This window comes from Trichosurus vulpecula, chromosome 4 (genome assembly GCF_011100635.1).
Source record: "Trichosurus vulpecula isolate mTriVul1 chromosome 4, mTriVul1.pri, whole genome shotgun sequence".
Lineage (NCBI taxonomy): Eukaryota > Metazoa > Chordata > Mammalia > Diprotodontia > Phalangeridae > Trichosurus > Trichosurus vulpecula.
Window position 1 is genome coordinate 213467936 of NC_050576.1, and position 20234 is coordinate 213488169.

A 20234-nucleotide genomic window follows, 5' to 3' on the forward strand; every position below is an offset into this window, starting at 1 on the left:
ACTTTTTTTTTTTTTGCTGGTGATCAGGCTGTCAGAACTGTAAGATGAACACTTGGGTGAAGATGTTCCAGTTGCTGATACTCCCACTGCTCTTCTTGCTTCTCTCTGGGATCCCAGCAGAAGGTATGTGTGTTTCCCAAATACCGTAGGCATCTTTGGGTTCCTGTTTGATAAAGGAACCAAGACCAGGTTATGGATGGAGCACCTCAGTAGCTTTCAACCTCTTCCTATGCTCTTTTTGCCCATTCTATTCCAGTTGATCAATTGAACAAACATTTATGAGGTCCCTTCCAAATTTGAACCAATGTAGCATAACAGATGGAAGGATGGAGAGCCTTAGAGTCAGGAAAACCTGGGTTCTAGTGCTGCTTCTGGACTTACTGACTGGGTGTGACCATCAGCAAATTAATTAATCTTGTAGATCCTGAGGCAACTTTCTAAGACTATAAAATATAGAGAAGGGGCTGAGCTGTATTGTGGAAGGGAGTCCCCAGATTAGAAGTGCCCTATACTGATGAAATCTGGTCCAGACTGGGATTCTTAAGAAAGAAAAGAAGAAAGAAAGAAAGAAAGAGAGAGAGAAAGAAAGGAAGGAAGGAAGAAAGAAAAAGAAAGAAAGAATTGAAAGAAGGGAGAAAGAAAGAAAGAAAGGAAAAAAGAAAGAAAGAAAGAAAGAAAGAAAGAAAGAAAGAAAGAAAGAAAGAAAGAAAGAAAGAAAGGAAGGAAGGAAGGAAGGAAGGAAGGAAGGAAGGAAGAAAGAAAGAAAGAAAGAAAGAAAGAAAGAAAGAAAGAAAGAAAGAAAGAAAGAAAGAAGGAAGGAAGGAAGGAAGGAAGGAAGGAAGGAAGGAAGGAAAGAAAGAAAGAAAACTTTGTTAGATACTAGGAACACAAAGGAATGAAATTAAACAGCTCCCTGGGTGGAGTTTAAATTTTATTTGTGAGGCTGCAAGGAGGATACGACATGTTTACAAATAAGAATAATGCAAGGTAATATGAGGAGGGAGAAGGCACTAATAAATGGGAAGGGAGGTAAGGAAGAACATCATGAAGCAGGTTGCACCCGAACTGCATTTTGAAGGAAGACAGGGATTTTGAAAGGTGGAGATGAAGAGGAAATGCATTCTGGGTGAGTAGACAGACTGCAAATGCATAGTGGTGGGAAATAGGAGCTCAGGGAATAGATAGTATAGTCTGATATGGATGATCCATAGAGCTCTTGAAGAAGATTGAGGCTGGAAAGGTAGGTAAGAGTCAAATTGCAGAGAACCTTCCACACCAGGCTGAGGTGATCATATTTTATCCTAGAAGCACTGAAAGTTTTTGAGAGAGGGAATGATATGGTTAGTCCTGTGCCTTCAGAAGACTATTTTGGCAGCTGTGTGAAAACTGGAAAGGGGAGTGCCAGAGGCCAAGGAGATAAATTCGGAGGCTATTATAATAGTCTGGTTCAGAGGTGATGAGATGCCTGTAAGAAGAAAGAAAGAGAAAGGAAAGAAGAGAATGGATATAAGGAATGTAAAGGAAATAGAATTTATGAGACTTGGCAACTGATTGGATATCGGGCCTGAAAGAAAGGGGAAAATCAAGAATGCATTCAAAGTTATAAATCTGAGCTACTGAGAAGATGATGGTGCTCTAAATAGATTAAGGGAATTCAGATGAGAAGTGGGTTTAAGGGGCACAATACTCAATTCTCTTTTGGACATAATGAATTTAAGGTACCAATGACGCATCCAGGAGACATGTGCCAAATGACAATACGGGCTGATTTCATTTGAAATAGTATAGGTGAATACATAAATTTGTGAATCATTTTCATAAAAATCATTCTATATTCACAATATCATATATATGTAAATTTGTATACAGATACACGTGCATACAGAGAGTGTTTTAAAAGTCAGTGCGATTTTAAGCCTTTAAAGTTTAAATGGACATATATATGGATAAATATATCTATATAGATATGGACATATTGACATGTGTCTCCTCCCCAATTACACGGCCACCACCTGAGTTCAGCCCTATTATTTCTTGCCTGGACTGCAACAGGTTTCTGTCTCCATGACTCCAATCTCTCCCCCACTCCAATCCATCCTCTATTCAGGGACCAAAGTGATTTTCCTGGCTCTATATCATCTCCAGGATTAAATATCAAATCCCTGTTTGCCCTTCACACCTGGGTCCTTCCTGCTTTTCAAGTCTTCTTACATTTTACTTCGCTATACGTGCTCTACATCTACTTCCTATTCATCACACATGACATTCCATTTCCTGATTCATGTCTTTGCAGAGGCCATCTCCCATGCCTGGAATGCTCTGCTCTGGTACTTTGCCTCTTAACTTGGTTTTCCCTCGTGTCCTTTAAGACTCAGCTCTAACCAAAGAAGCAAAGAAAAGATGAACAGCTCTCAATACAGCATGTAGCGTTTATTAGACAGGCTTTCTTGAAATGGAAATTTGTTGTTGTATATTTTAAATCCTCTCTTACATTCTGCTGTGCACATGGCAATACTTTTTTTCTTTTCTTATTTTATATTTAAGTTTACAATATGTTCCTTTTTTCTCTATTGTGTATTTAAGTTTTAGTATTTAAGTCTAAAATAAAAGAAAAAAAGTTAAAAAAAAAAGACTAAGCTCTAATCTCACCTTCTGAAGGTCATTTCCCATTCCTTATCACACAAACACACACCCAACCTTCCCCACTACTAGTGACTTTCATCAGAAATTACCTTTCATTTCCTCTATGGACACAATTTGACATGTCAATCTCATCAAAAAAGTGAGCTCCTTGAGAGCAGGGACAGTATTTTTGCTTTGTTTGTTTTTGCATCCCCAGAGCACAGAGTCTGACACATAGTAAGTGCTTAATAAATGCTTACTGACTGATGAGAGAGAGAGAGAGAGAGAGAGAGAGAGAGAGAGAGAGAGAGAATCAAAGAAAGAATGACAGACAACGGAGAGATGGGAGGGTGTTAAGAAGAGGAGTTGACTGAAAAAGAGAAGGGTTACCTGTTCTTCATAGACTGGGGTAAAGAAGGAGAAAATGAGTGAAAATGTAATGGAGTTTTGATATGTAGGTAGTTAAGATGACGGGATTTGTGATGGATAGTTTCCATTATCTCTTAGGAGATCAGGGCATCTGCTGAAACTGGGTAAAGGTTAGGAAGTGGAACCACAAGTTTCCAGAGAGACTAGTGTGGGCATGGATGTAATGAGGATGATGAGGCTTGAGCTACCCCACCCCTACTCCCAACCCCGCTCCCAGAGCCTGGATGTTTCCACCAGCTCCACCTACCAAGTTCAGGAGAGCAGCCTGAGACTGAGACAAGAGGTGAATCTGTGACAATTTGTTGTTCCATTTTCTGTTCAGAAAAAACTGATACCAGACTAATTTGCCTTCCCAGGACAACATATGTTGAATTCGAAGTTGACCTAATAGGCCAATTGTTTGTTCACATGTCTATTATGTTAATATTGAAATCCAGTATAACACAAAAGTGTGATCAACCTTAGCAATTTTTGATTTGTATGTGTTTCATTAGTGGCAACGGGATAGAAGTGTGGAGCAGTCATCTGTATGCCACACATGAAGAGAAAAAAAATCAGAAAGAGAGCATCAGTTTGGTCAGAAATTGCCCTGATCTTCCTGGCTGGAGACTGGAGCTAAATGAAAGCATCTTAGTGATTTATGCTTAATAACTTCCCAAAGCAGCTTAAAAGTGTGAATCCAATTTTTCTTCTAGGCAAAAGGTTGTTTCCTCTAGGAAAAGATTGGTCTTTGTGAGGAATTATTTGTACGAAGTGAAAAGATTCTGCCTGGCTGCTGTGGGAGAGGAAGGTTTGGATTCTCTATTCCATCTTTCTCTCTAGTGTCCACCTTGGAATGTGGGCATTGCTAGTCTTTTCAGAAATTGCCATGGTCGATGATGCCTTTATCCTCTGCCAGTTTTCAATACTAATTGAAAAGAAATAAAAACAAATTTTAAAGAGCAGATAAGCTTTGGATTTAACATGTGTTCCCCTGAGCAGCTAGGAAGGAAGGGAAGAGGAACAGGCAAAATCGCTGTCTGGTTTTGGTCTTCCAGAATGGACAACATAACCAGTCTGCCTACAAATCCTCCTTGCCTAATTCTCAGGCTGCTATCCTGGATGTGGTAGGTGGGGGTGGTGGTTGGAGCATCTGAGCTTCAGGGGCTGCTCAGACTCCAGCAGCCCTGCCTATCTTCATTTCCACTCCAGTCTTTTTCGAAACTCAAGTATAGGGTGTCCAAGCTCATTTCTGAACCCATGTTCACTTACCATCTTGTGAGACTACTCCAAGGGAAGGAGAAGTTAATACTATTTCTTTAAGGCATAATTTCTCTTTAGACAGGGGAATACAAAGAGAAAAAGAAACTGAAGATTTCTAACCTATCCATCAGGCTTCATCTTATCTACTTTAAATCCTTTGGTATAAGAAATTCTACATTCCTTCCCAATGTTAGAAATTTTGCAGTCCCTTGAATCATCAGTTATGACATTAATGACCTCTGTAATTACACACCACAGGATCAACATACCAGCACTTTCCAGAAGATGAATGATTAATCCACGGTGCCAGGCAATCGCCTTAGGGTGCCATTCACAGCAAATGTATATCAACCATACATGCCATAGACATACCACAGAGGAAAGCATCACTTGACAGGCTATTTAAATGACTGAAGGTCTAAACCGTATGCAGAACATATTTTATATACATGTCATAGAAGTGCACACATATCTAAAGAACATAAGCAAATATGCATAATAGCAATCAAACAGCTCTACAGGATAACAAAATATGCAAAATAGCATATTATGCACAAATAAACAAACAATGAAAACTATGCATACTCAGCAGGCTTAGGTACCTACAATACATGCATGATACCTGCACAAAGGCAAATAAACATGAACAAGAAAATACCATAGCAGAAGCATGTACAATAATAGAAACCTGAATCAATGAACAGGTGAAATTATATGTGAATCACATGATACGTGAGTATACATGGTCATCTGAAATTATCTTTCATTTAAAGTTTAGAGTCCCCAGCTTGGAAGGTGCTAGTAGTTTCTGATAGAGATTATTTTCTCTGTCTCATTCTCATGTAAAGTATTGTTATGTCTCATTCCCACTAATGAAACACATATAGACCAGAAATTGCTATGGCTGATCAGTCCTTTATCTTCAACCAGTTTTAATGCTATTTGAACAGAAATATGAGGAAACTTTAAGGAGCAAGATAAGCTTTAGATATGCAATTACATGTGAAGTGCACAATACATGTGTATACGCTAATATTTTCATCTAGTAACTGAACACTATAATCTGGTAAACATAGTATTGTCCTCTGGTAAACACTGACATTGTCATCGGGTAAAGATTTATCCAGTTGCCCCTGTAACACCACAAGTTAATTTGGTCGCTATATCATCATGATTTAGCCCAGCTCTCCCTGTGCCATGTCGACCTCTCCACCCCTGGTCATAGTCCTCAGTAGAACTATAAGCCTGAATCCCATATTCATGACACGTAATAGGCACTTAATAAATACTTGTTAACTGATGGGTCCCTAAACCTGATTTTATGTAGGGTCAAAGCTGGCTAGCAGTATGACTCTACTGCTGTATGAGATATATTTGTACTACAGGAATCTCTGTGCCTGAAATTCTATACAGAAAAGAGTCAATCCTCTTCCCTTTTTTGAAATGGTTATTGGGAAGACAATAATCCTGGAAGGTTTATTTATTGTTCTCATTTTATAGTGGAAGAAACTGAGGCAAACAGCCAGAGGTGTCACATAACTAGTACATGTCTAAAGCTAGATATGAACTCTTTGTGACTAGGATGAATGCTCTATCCACTGCCACCGGCCGTCTAGTAATAATCCTGGTAACAATAATAATAGACAACGCTTATAAAATGCTTTAAGGTTTGCAAAGTACTTTACAAATATTTCTTCATTTTGCCTTCACGACAGCCCTGGGAGGTAGGTATTATTACCACACCCATTTTGCAGATGAGAAAACTTAGACAGGCAGAAGTTAATTGACTAGCACAAGGTCACGCAGCTAAGAAATGTCTAAGGCTATATTGGTACTCAGTTCTTGACTGCGGGCCTAGCACTCTGCAGTAGTGGGACAACAAAGTAGGAACATTTTTGATAGTTCCTTATCGTGTAACAGCAAATTGCTTTCCAGAAAAATTGTCCCAATGCATAGGTTGACAAGCAGCGCAGAAGAGTCTCTCTTTCTTCACCGACCTACCAAAAATGAATTATCACTTTTCCCCTTTCCACCAAGTTGAAGGGTACAAGGTGGTGCCCAGAGTTGTCTAATTTTCCATTCCTCTGTATACAAGAACTTGAACTTTTTTTTTTCCAGATAGTCATTGAACTATCTGTTCCCTACCTTTTGACAATTTATCTGCTATGTAGGGGAACAGGTCATACTAATAAAAGTCTGTTAATTTTTTATATGTTTTGCATGCCACATTTTTCAAAAATTTTTGTAGCAGAGAATCTGGCTACATACATACACACGCACACGCACACATATGCATACACGCACTTTATCTTGGCTGCATTGCCTTCTATTGTGTAAAACCTCTTTTTTTTTTTACACAATAAATCCATCTCTCTTTGGCAACCATTTCTATACTTTATTAACTTGGATTTTTTTTATCATAAAGGAATACAGTCTTCCTTATTTCATTAATGACGTTCTCATTTCAACCTAAACATGCACACACAAAGGCTTTCTAGTTTATTTAATATTATTCACTGTATTTGCCAAAAGAAAAAAAATTCTACCTGCATTCCCCCACATATCCTGTCCCCTTGCAATGGGACTGTCTTTCAAAGATTGCTCCCCCTCCCCACTCCACCCTCTTTGCTTTGGTTCTTTTTCTCTCATTATTTGCCTGTGATACCCATTATTAATTTCTACCTTTCTTTCTCCCACTTCTTTCCTCCTCCCTTTTCTCCAAAGCCTATTTGCGTCATTCGGTTCTTAATCAAGGCAAAATGGCTATTGTTTTGCTATCTTTCTCTCATGACTACATTGCTATATAGCAACTAGATAATCATAAGTGCTAACTGCTTCTCAGTCTGTGGTCTTGGTGGTTTTGTAGATTAAAAACTGCCATATTACCCCTGTGCGCTCCTAATTTTTCAAGTTAATACAAATTCTTGAATTACCATCTTTTGTCCTGAAAAAGAATTCATAGCTTTGCTGATTTAGTATTATAACCTTTAACTTTTAATATATCATTAAAAATGATTTTCTCGTTTCTTACTTACGTAGGAAAATCTTACGCAATTGCATTTGCTGCTTTTTGAGGAGGTGTTTTTGTTCTTGGATTACTGATATTGCATCCTTGTCACTGTAGTCTTGAATATTATGTGTCTGCATGATTTGAATTTGAGGTTGATCTGTTGTCATCTTTTGAAAGTCTGTAGCCTGTCCCGTTTTTCCAGTATTTCAGAAATTTTCCTGCATAATTTCCTAAAAGAGTGATATCAGTTTTTTTTTCTTCTTCATGGTTTTTAGGAAGTCTGATAATTCTTAAATTTTCTCTCCTTGTTTCGATACTAAGAATCCAATCCTTTTGCCTATGTCAACGTCGATTCTTTTTCTGGATGTGAAGTTTTACAGGTCATTTTTTCTTTTTTCCTATTGTCTTTACCATTTTGTTTTCTACTGAAATAATTTTGTTTTTCACTGAGCCTATTGTTTCGCTTATAATTGCTATGTATAGTTCTATACTATCGACTTTCATCATTTGACTTGAAGGTTTTAACAACAGGTCTTAGTGTTGGTATTATGGTGGCATACTCAGACATTGACAGTAGCAGGAAAATGGAATGGAGAAGAGAGACTGGGGACAAGGAGACCCATTAAAAGCAATCTCAGTAACCCAGTGAAGAGGTTATGAGGACCCGAACCAATTTGGGGTATGTAGGACTGGACAGAGTCTGCAGTTGTTACTGGCCATCTTTGATTTCAAAATATCTGATTTTTGCAACAAACTTGAGGTTACATTGAAAAATGGAGCTACAGGGGCAGCTAGGTGGTGCAGTGAATGGAGCACCAGCCCTGGAGTCAGGAGGAGCTGAGTTCAAATCCGGCCTCAGACACTTGACACTCGTACTAGCTGTTTGACCTTGGGCAAGTCACATAACCCCAATTGCCTTGCCCCCCCCAAAAAAAAGAAAAAAAGAAAAATGGAGCTACTGGTTAAAAGATTTCTGATCATAGCCTAGCATATGACTTTTATAATAATTGATTTTTTTCATGCTCGCAAAGAATTTTATAAACTACTTTAGTCATCTCAGAATCAATTCTATTCATTGTCATATAATACCCATTCGTTGACATGAATAGAAGCTTCATAAGAAAAGCTGTGAAATCTAGCAATCAGTTTCAAATAAACCCAACCAGCTCATACCTAGCAGAGCGGGCCTACTTCTCTAAAAATGTTCTCTAAATCTAGATCTGTCCATTTCATTCTCCATCAGGTTAGAAAAGTTCTCAAAAGTCTTCATTTTTATAATATTGATAGTGTAAAATGTTCTGGTTCCGCTCACTTTGTTTTGCATTAGTTCATATAGTCTTACCATGTGTTTTTGTAATCAAATATTTCCTCATTTCTTATAGCACAGTAGTGCTCCATCATATTCATATACCACAACTTATTCAGCCCAGGAGAACAATTCATACAATAAAAACAACACTGTAAAAACAAATAACTCTGAAAACTGTAAGAAGCATGATCTACATGATTACTATTCATAATTCCCAAAGACTGATGATGGAACTTGCTCACCATTATAGAAAGCTGATGTATTTAGAGTATGATATGAAGCAAATATTTTTTGTATATGGCCATTGAGGGAATATCCTTTGCATGAGGCAAAATTTGTTTTTTGTTACAATAAATTTGTTTTTCTTTTCTCTTTGTAGTGGTATGGGGTATGGAAAGGAAAGAAAAGAGATTTCTATAAATATTAATTTTTTTTAAATAGAGAGGTAAGGGGTGCTACAGATGTGGAATGTTGCATGCACTTTCAGATAAATTCACTGTATTATAATTTGTACTTAACTGTTTTGCTTTGCTACAAGAAAATTCTCACGAAGCGGGGATAATCTACAAATGTACATAATGTAAAAACAAAACATATTAATAAAACTTTAAAAATTAAAAAAGAAAGACATCAACATACCAGTGTCTTTTGTTATCGATTTCTCAAAAATATTTAAATATATTAGGAATTTGGGTTATTTAAAATTTAGAATAATCTCTTTGAATTTTTTATTGTGCTATTTTATATTCTATTAATTCCTGACTATAGCATTCCCCCTCTCCCCTATTCAATGAGTCATCTCTTGTAAAAATAGAGAAAAAGAGCAGTTCAGAAAAACCAACCAATAATTTGACCGTATAAAATAGCATATGTGATATTCCACAAGTGTAGTTCCTCACCTCTGCAACAAAATAAATAAGGTGCATTTTGATCATTTTTTAAAAAGGAAATATTTTAAGATCTTGCCACCCCCATGTCCCTTCCCATAGTTGATCTGTTTTGTGATTAGATTCTCCCATCTTGGTTTTGGGCACATCTGTAGTGGCACTAGTCTAGAAATGGATAGATATAGGCCTTGAAGGTCTCTCACCCTGTTCTAATACATCTCGATTAAGTGGGTTAAGGAACATTGTGATCGCAGTAATCAATCACTCAATCAGGAAGTGTTTACTAAGGCTTTACTATTTAAGAGAGAGAACAGTACGGTGGAAAGAGCAATGACTAAATCTAGAAATTCATAGACTTGGGTTCAATTCCTGACTTGAGTACTACTTGTGTGAACTTGGGTAAGTCTCTTAGACTCCTTGGGTTCTTGAGGTCATTTTACAGATAAGTTTGAGTTTTCTCACCTATATAATGAAATCATTCAACTAGATGGTCTCTGAGGTCCCTTCTAGCTCTGGATCTGTGGTCCTATAATCTTACATGCCTGGTATCAGTCCTCGCCTTCAAGGAGCTTATATTCTATTGGGGAGATGATAAGTAGATAGATAGATAGATACATAGATAGATAGATAGATAGATAGATGATATACAGATAGATGCGAGAGGTAGATAACTAGCTAGAGAGAGAGAGAGAGAGAGAGAGAGATGGATGGATGATGGGTAGGTAGATAGGTAGATAGATAGATGGATAGGTAGACAGTCAGACAGATAGATGCTAGAGGTAGATAACTAGCTAGAGAGAGAGAGATGGATGGATGGATGGATGGATGGATGATAGGTAGATAGATAAGTAGATAGATTATAGACAGATGCTAGAGGTAGCTAGAGAGAGAGAGAGAGAGAGAGAGAGAGATGGATGGATGGATGGATGGATGGATGGATGGATAATAGGTAGATAGACCAATGCTAGAAATAGATAGATGATACATAGATAGAGGGTAGAGAGATAATAGATAGATAGATAGATAGATAGATGATAGACAGACAGATGCTAGAGGTAGATAGATAGCGAGAGGGGGGGATGGATGGATGGATGGATGGATGATAGGTAGGTAGATGCTAGAAATAGATGATACATAAATAGATAGAGGGTAGAGGGATAATAGGTAGATAGATATAGATCTACACATATATGTGGAGAGAAAGAGACAGGGGAGAAAGAGAGGGAAAGAAAAAAATAAAGAGAAGGGAGACAGGAGGGAAAGAGAGGCAGAAATGAAGAAGTAGTGCATTCTGTGTAAAAGCAGAGATATGAGGAGTATTGTGTATATGGACCAACAAGAAGGCCAATTTGGCTGGATTGTAGAGAGCTTGAGAGGAGTAAAATATAATAAGGCTGGAAATGAAGGTTGGAGTTAGAATGTAAAGGGCTTTAAATGCCAGGCAGAGATTGGCATGCCACTGCCACTGAGCCAGAGGCATAGCATTCACCTCAATGGGAATGACTTCTTTGTCTCTTCCTTTTTAGAGGTGAAACAATTTCCCATACTCATCATGGCTCAAGAAGGGGACACAATCAATATCACCTGCGCTACCATTGGAGAATCAATTGGGCTCTACTTGAAGCGAAACATTGTCAGGCCCATGGATGTGTTATATTTCTCAAGAAAAAATGAAACCATCATAACAAAAAGTTACGAGAACCGTACCATCATCTCTGGGTCCTTGAATAATTTAGTGATCACAATAACCAATATACAACTGAATGACACTGATGTCTATGCTTGTCAAGCCACAGCATCTACCAATCTTCTGGGAAATGGTACCGTGGTGATGGTAACAGGTACCCAATTCTACTCATACTTCAGAAAAGCAAATGCCATTCCCAGAGTCTTTGCTTACACTGTTTCCCTTAATTATAATATACTTTCTCTGTTTGCCTAAGTCCCATTCTCCTTTCAAGGCTCAACCTCAGTCCCATTCCTTTCATGAAGAGCTACGCTAGCCCTTATCTTTAATCTTTAAATCCTTTAAATGCCCTCCCTAGAACTCATGCAACTGTTACTTTCAATTATATATTGCTTTGTATTGTTAGGGTTTTTTTTTAATGTATATGCCTATTCTTCCAAACTAGTCTATAATCTCCCTTAGAGCAGGGTTTCTGTTATTCAACAATTCATTCACTCATTCAATCAACAAATATTTTGTGCATTTACTGTGTGCAAGTTACAGTGCTAGGTACCAAGGGGAGAAAATAAATATATGGCCCCTGTTCTTAAGGAGCTGACAAACTAGTAGAGGAAATAAGACCAGAATACAAATAGTGCAGATTGGAATTTAGTCAGTGTGTAAGAGGAATATAAACAGGAAGCAAGTCATCTGCTGTAGTGGGCAGAGCACTAATTGTAAAGTTAGAGGATCTCCATTCAAATCTTGGCTTGGCGATATCTGACTTGGGTGACCTTAATCAAGTCACAAAATCTCTCAGACTCATTTTCTTCATCTGGGAAATGGACTAGAGGCCATATAAGTTCTCTTCGAACTCTAAAATCTATTTACTCTATGATCGTGAGTAAGAATTGTTTTGTTGTCTGTATTTGTATCCCTAGCACCTAGAATAGCACCTGACACACAGTAGGTGCTAAATAAGTACCTGATGATTGATAGATCCATCCTATGCTATTAGAGCTCAGAGGACGAAAAGGTCACTCCTAGCGAGGAGGAGCATGAAAGGCTTACTAGAGAAGGTACTCCCTGAGCCAGACCTTGCTCTGTCATTTTTTCAGTTGTGTTCAACTCTTCATGACCGCTTTTGGGAGTTTTCTTGGCAGATGCTGGAGTGGTGTGTCATTTCCTTCTCCAGCTCATTTTACAGATGAGGAAACTGAGGCAAACAGAGTTAAGTGACTTGCCCAGGATCACACAGCTAGTAAGTGTCTGAGACCAGATTTGAACTCAGGAAGATGAGTGTTTCTGACTCCAGGATGGGCGCTGTATGCACTATGGCACCACCTAGCTGCCCAAGCTGGACCTTAAACAAAAGGTGTTCACTGGGAAAAGGAAGGAAGGAGTACATTGTAGGGAGGGCATGAGCAAAGACACAGACTGAAAAGAATATAAGACAAGAACAGGATGTGATAAGTAATTCTGAGGTGTTGATTCCTGGTGGACCCTGGCCTAAGTCATCTCCACTCATTTCCCTAGGATGGAATATAGTGACTAGGTCATAGGGTCACAGCATCACAGAATGTCAGAACTAGAAGGAGACCTTAAAGATCCTCTTTTTCAACACGCTTACTTCACAGATGAGAAAACTGAGGTTCAGAGACATTAAACACCATGTAAGTACACAGTTAATAAGTACCAGAGTTGGGATTTGAACTCCTGACCCCCCTGTGCAATGCTTTTTCTACTATTTAGGGACACAGAGACTCTGATGAGTTGTCACCAGCTAAGGACACAGAGATAGCTACCTTTTTTTTTCAGTATTCCCCATCTACCTGTGGGGCCCACCTTCAGCTTATTAGAACCCTAAAAATCACTCTTCACTTTTTCCTCTTCCTAGAAAAAAAGTGGATAAAAGAGAAAGGAAACCTGAAGAATTTACAGGTGGGGGTGATCTTGATTGTAGCATCTTTCTTCATTGGGCTGGCCCTGTGGCCACTGTTCGTGATGTTGAAGAAGTGGGTAAGTGAATCAGACTTGTGACTCGTCTTGTGTTTTTTCATTGGCTATTTCCCCACCCAACAGGCTCTCTCAGAAGCACAGAAGGAAGAAGGGGTAATATGAGATACAGAAAAACCAATCATTTGGAAATCCCAAATACCATCTCATTTTTTTTTTCTTGGGCTCCTTAGAGTAGGGTCCTTAGACTGCAATATCTATGGAACACTTAGGCCAGAGCCAGTATCAGGTAGGAAGAGCAAGTTGTACGTGGGGAAGGGAGGAGCAGAGTTTAGGAATCATTAGTGGAAATGCTATAAAGATCATGAAACACTGAAAGGAATTCTATAGGACAAACACAGATGAGGATGCAGATGTCTAAAGATTCATTGTCGAGGAGATTTTGGAGACTGCTTAGCTGCTCAGGATCTTGCTTGTGTGACTCAAGAGAGAGAGGTTGCCAAGAAATTCATTTCACGTTACTCTCTCAGCTTCTTTCTCCAACTTTGTCAGAGACCTAAAACCCCTAAAGCTAAGAATTTCCAGTAGGAGAATTTCACTAGGAGCTAGGAGATGCAGGAGAAAGTAGGGAGTGACTAATTAAATTGTTTTTTCCAGAGTGGAGATACACACACACACACACACACACACACACGTATAGTTGTAGCTATGGTTATAGTTATATAATAAATACACACAATACACACATATACTCACGTGTTTATATATACATAGATACACATATATCTTACACACACATACACATAAGTGTGTATATTATATGTGTGTGTGTGTGTGTGTGTGTACACACACACACACACACACAATCATGGATAAAAGTCTACCTGCAAAAGAGACTGAGAAGTCTTGAGCTGGATCAATCTTTAACATTCCTTTCAGCTCTAAAATCTATGATCCTATGAATTACTTGCAACAGTAGGGCACCATGAAAACAGAACTGGATTTAGAAACAAGGAAGGTAGGCTAAAATTCTACCACTTAATACTTTGTGATCTTGGGTGAGTCACTGCCTCTTTAGGTCTGTTTCCTCATCTGTAAAGTGATGATTTTCTGGGTCCTTTATAGCTCTAACTCTTTGATCTCAGATGTGTCTGAAATAGGATTTGAACTCACAATCATGTCTCCCCACTGCCTTCCTTTACAAATACAAGGCATTATTGTGGAATGAAAAAAATGACAATAACAACAGACTACTACTAGTTAGTGTTTTATTTCTGAAAAGGCATCTAATCTAGTCCTAAGGGGACAGCTCAGCTTGCAGAGAAAGAGCTGAGGCACTCAAAGTGAACTTAAAATAGGAAAAACTGCTTTTGTTTTCCAGGTGCACAATTTAAGAAAGACCCAGAATCCATCATGTATTATATATGAAGACATGTCCTACACCATTCAACGCAACACTATATGCCGGGACAATCAGTACAACTGACCAGCCTCACTGTGGAGACCAAGCAAGGGGACCCTAAAGAAAGACATTTCTGCTTTCCCATTCTGTAACTTCTCTCTGCCTTTGAATGAGGAATTCAGTGTTCCACCAGAAAACAGCCAACACAAATCATCCTAGGGTAAAGGAGATTAAGTTGTTTAATGGATTTTAAATTTCATAGGATAAGAAATGGAAGATATCAGGTCCAGCATACGCCAACCTACTTCCATTCCATTTTTCAGACTTGCCAGAGACTCCATACAAAGCAGTTACCAGAGCTGAGATTTGCCCCCAGATCATTTAGGTGGAGGGGCCGGGGGGAGGTGAGAGACTTTTGGAAGGGGGAAGGTATACTAATAGTGTTGCCCCCAAAAAGTGAAATAAAAGAAATGATGTCATTGAATTGTCTTTAAAAATATACAAAAAAAGAACAGAAAGGAGTTCAGAAGAAAACAGACATTAAGATTGGGTATGAGAAGGAGTCCACACTTAGGCTACAACTGTAGAAAAGAACAAATAGACATCAGAGAAAGGACCAGTTGTCTTGATATAACCTTCTCTTGTAAGGGGTTGGTGCTGACCCCAGGGCTGTTGGGACCCTAGTGCTTGGCCTGTTTCCTGGGTAAACCAGACAGGCTTAGTAGGAGTGGAACGGCAGGCACCCGGAGGGAGGGCCTCCACCCTTGGGAAGCCCCTGTAGTCTACCCACACATGCAGGCAGAGCCTGTCCACAAGGGACACACAAGCCCAGAAGGAAGGACCCAGCTGGCCATTACCTAATGCTCTTGAACTGTTGCCTAATGCAGTGCTTTGTTACTTTACTTACTGGAACATCTTTGATACTGTACGGACACATCCTGCCTCGTGTCTCGCATAGTTCATACAGCTCTGATACCATCTTGCAACATGCCCAAGCATTCCCATGCCCTCGTAGATACTGTAGTGTAACATCCCCCCCTCGTTCCCATACCCCTATAGATACCGCCTTGCAACAGTCCTGATCTTTCCCATACACTTGTAGATACCATAGTGTACCATACATTGCAACAATCCAGGTCCTTCCCATGCCCATACCAATACCCATACAGAAACAAAATGCAACAGTATACCTGTACTGCAACATTTCTATCCTGTCCCTCTGCAACGTTTCTGTTCCTTCCCATGCTGTCATCCTCATACCCATTGGCCACTGGCTTATGCTCATGTAGTGCAAACCCTATAAAATTGGATGATTTCTCCCAATAAATCGGAGTTCCTTCCATTCTTGACTCCCGCCTCATCATTGCGTACCAAGACAGGTCCTTGGTGGACAAGGACCCCCAGAGGAGAGGAAACCCCCAACATCTCCCCTCAAGGCAACATTCTTTGTGGTGGTATTGAGCTAAGCAATCTTCTTCCTCACTATTCTGTGTTATATTGCTATGAGTCTAGATTCTTTCCAAAAAAGTACTTTGTCAAAAATAAAAATAATAAAGATCTATGAAGATAGCACCCTAAGAGATTGGCTCATTGGCCCTTGGCTTTCAACACTATCTATGTTCTCCTGATGGGGTTTGAATTGGGGAGTATAGAAACTTCTTTTCTAAGAAGACTGTGAGCCAGTTTGATATTGGGGTAATGTCCTAAAGGTCACCGCATGCATTTGATAGAAGTGGGGCCCACTGTGTGCCTCAGAGTGCAGGAAGTTAAGGCTTAGTTGAGTCATGCTGGGCTAAGGTTGTGCTGAATGAGGCTGCCACTTCAGGGCTAGCAGGAACTGACTGCTGTGCTAATGATTTCTACCGATCCTGCGTATCCTTCAATAAAAATAGATATTTTCTGATGGCAATGGAAGAAAAGAAGGAAATAAGTAATGATTAAGGGCTGACTATGTCTCAGGTACTGTGCTAAGTGCTTTTAATTCTCACACCACTCCTGAGAGGTAGATGCTATTCTTTTTTGTTGTTCAATCATAAACAATTCTTTGTCACCCCATTTTGGGGTTTTCTTGGCCAAGATATGGAGTGGTTTGCCATTACCTTCTTCAGTTTGTTTTACAGATGAGGAATTGAGGCAGAGTTAATCGAGTAGCCCAGGGTCACACAAGTGGTAATTGTCCAAGGCCAGATTTGAACTCATGAAGAGTGGTCTTCCTTATTCCAAGCCCAGTGCTTTAGCCACTGTGCCACCTAGCTCCTCTGGTGCTATTATTATCCCCATTTGTAGTTGAGGACACTGATGAAGACAGAGATTAAGTGACTTGCCCAGGAACTCAAGTATTTCTGACTCCAGGTCTAGAGTTCTATATACTGCACCACCTGACTGCCAAACCTATGGGAGCCAAATCTCATCCTGATCAGACATTGCCTAGGCTGTCTGACCTGTAGTAAACAGACTCATGGCTATGCTCTAGTCTAGATTAATGCCACATGTGATAATCATAATCATAGCTAATATTTCTATAGCAAGCTAAGTGATTCAGCGGATAGAGTGCCCAGCCTGAAGGCAGGAAGATTTGAATTCAAATCTGGCCTCAGCCACTAGCTATGTGACCCTGGGCAAGTCACTCAAGTCCATTTGCCTCAGGTCCCTCACCTGTAAAATAAGCTTGAAAAGAAAATGGCAAACCACTTCAGTATCTTTGCCAGGAAAACCCCAAAAGGGTTCACAAAGACATGACTAGACAACAATTAATTTGATCTTCAAAACAATACTGGAAGGTAAATGCTGTTATAATCCCCATTTCACAGAAGAGGAAACTGAATCAGAGGTTAAGCGACTTGCTTAAGGTCAGACAGCTAGAAAGTGCCTGAGATTAGATTTTAGTTTAGGTCTTCCTGATTCCAGGTCCTAAGTTCTACCCACTGTACCACCTTGCTATAGGATAGGATTTAGAGTCAGGAGACTTTTGAATCCTGCCCCTGACACTCTGGCCAAATCACTTAACCTATCTGAGCCTTAATTTACTTGTTTGTAAAATGAAGATAATAATTTTTGTACTACCTACCTGCACGGGCTGTTGGGAAGGAAGATCTTTGCAACTTTAAAACACCTTTGAAGTGCAAATCATTTTTATTGCCATAATCAGAAATTCTTTGATCTCATTTTCCACTAGGTAGAGTGATGTTGGTACAACTAAAAATTCTAATAATAACTGAACAAAGAAAACATACGTGACCACATCCTCTCTGCCTCATGTCAATCTGCAGAAATGGTCAGGCTGGCACTCTTAACCACTGAGGGACTATCTCTTCAGGAGGAGATGAGAACCTTGTTAATACCTAAAATGGGTTAGGAATAGGGATTGGCCCTGCAATTTCACTGCTTTAGGTTACTCCCAGATAAGAAAATTCTCTCTAGCCTGCAAGTTGACACCTCCATAGCTATTAAAACTTAAAATTACACTAAGACTTTGGAGGCACCCTATATATAACAGCTAGCACTTACATAATGCTTCGAGGTTTACAAAATGGGATTTGCCTCACTAGATTCTTACAACAACCCTGTGAAGTAAGTGCTTTAGTTATTATCATCATCCCAACTTTATAGATAAGGAAACTGAGGGTCAGAGAGGTAAAATAACTTGCTTACGGTCACACAGTCAGTTAAGTATTGAGGCAAGATGCAAGGTTTCTTGTGACTCCAGGTAGAGTGGTGCATCTCTACTTTCCCTCCACGTGGTTAGAAAGAGCTATAAGTGATTGGTATAGTCCAGGGATGGGGAACCTGCAGCCTTGAGGCTACATGTGGTCCTCTAGGTCCTCAAGTGCATCCCAGCCACCCATGTGGCCTCAAGGCTACAAGTTCCCCACCCCAGATAGTCTATGGACTAGGTTGGAAGATCTACATCCATAGTCTCCTACGTGGCAAGTACGTACCATCCATCCTCAACTCCTACAGACCCTTCCTGGAGACAAGTCACTGTCCTTATTCCATTAGTTCCTCTTGGCCACCCCTTAAATTACCTTTGATAACACCAACCTAGCAGATGTCATGAGGAAGCTGCCAGTATCTTTCCATCTAGTCCTCCTTTGCAGTATAAGAATTTTCCTTTCTTCATGGGAGCAATGTTTTCCATGTTATCACATGCTGTTCAGTCACTTCAGTCATGTCTGACTCTTCATGTCCCCATTTGGGGTTTTCATGGAGTGGTTTGCCATTTCCTTCTCTAGCTCACTTTTTTTACAAATGAAGAAACTGAGGCAAAGAAGGTTAAATAACTTGCCCAAGTTTACACAGCTAGTAAGTGTCTGAGGCAAGATTTGAACTCATGAAGATAAGTCTTCCTGATTCCAAGCCCAGCTCACTATCCACTATGCCACCACATATATCTGATATTAATGAGGCCCATGACATAGCTCAGAGTGCTGGAAGCTAAGGCTTGGAACTGGCTAAGCAGAATGTGACTGTCTCTCTCCAAGAACAGCAAGATTGAATGTTAAGGATCTTCCCAGAAATGACTTGGCCAGCCTGACATAGCCGTGTTGCATCAGACACCTGGTGAAATCATTTTTTCCACTTATCTTTTCCAATCAGTGCAATGACATGCCATCTTCTCCGCAAATCGCTAAGAAACTCAACTGCTTATATGGTAACAATTATCTCCTTATTATCATGTGATTTTTGGACAATGAGGAATGTAGTGAACAAGTTTGCAACTGGCTTGTGCTAGTGGAATCACACTAGCAATGAGGAAGGAAGGAAGGAAATGAGTTTTTATTAAGTGCCTATATGTGCCAGAATCTGCTAAGTGGCTTTCACAAATGTTATCTCATTTAATCCCCAAGATAACTCTGAGAAGTAGGTGCTACTCTTATGCCCACTTTAAAGGTGAGGAAACTGTTAGAAAAAGTCACTGGGAGTTTGAGACTCAAAAGGATTTGGATCAAGGTGGAAAGTCTTCAGAAGCTGAATCATAAATATTTTGGTTAGGATTAATTTCTACTGTGTGATGAGTGCCTTTAGCATTCCCTCCTCCTTCAGATCCACACAGTAGTCCCCAGGGGTGTGGTACTAGGTGCAAAGTCGACAACCAAAAGAATTTAAATAGCATAGCTTCCACTTATTTTGGAAGCCATTCTTGAGATAAAACATAACAGATGATCAGATATTCTGAAGATAAAGAGAATACATCCTGCCATACTGGAGAACAACTGAAGAGATTATCTTAATCCTCATACATTTTAGAATTAAGTAAATGTCTCAAGGGGGTATTTTTTTTTCATTTAAGATTTAAAAAAAAAACCAGCACTTTAGTCACCATTTTCCATAGGAAAATATGCTTTTTTTTTTTTCTGTTGTAGCTGAAATTTAAGGAAATCTGTTTTGGCGAATATACATAAATTTTCCTAATACTTTTTGATTTAGGCTTAAAAATAAAACACAAATTTATGTGCACTAATATGTTTATGTGTAGATGTCTAAAGCACATTTGTGAATGAGTGTTTATATATGTGCTTTTTAAAATAAGGAACTTTGGTTTATGCTATGTAGTAGAGGCAGGTAGGTGACAGTGGATAGAAAATATTGGACTTGGGTGATGGAGCCAAGATGGCAGAGTAAAAGCAGGGACTTGCTTGAACTCTCTACCAAACCCCTCAAAATACCTGTAAAAACGACTCTAAACAAATTCTAGAGTAGCAGAACCCACA

At 39.3% G+C, this 20234-nt stretch overlaps 1 protein-coding gene across 1 annotated transcript; it reads left to right on the plus strand.

The window, feature by feature from the left end:
- Positions 1-51: 51 nt before the first annotated feature.
- CD7 (CD7 molecule) lies at positions 52-15322 on the plus strand. The gene is made up of 4 exons (XM_036757433.1): positions 52-123; positions 11026-11340; positions 13063-13184; positions 14503-15322. Exons 1-4 carry the CDS (start codon positions 63-65, stop codon positions 14605-14607), a joined length of 603 nt encoding a protein of 200 aa, XP_036613328.1. The 5' UTR covers positions 52-62; the 3' UTR covers positions 14608-15322.
- The last annotated feature ends 4912 nt before the right edge of the window (positions 15323-20234 follow it).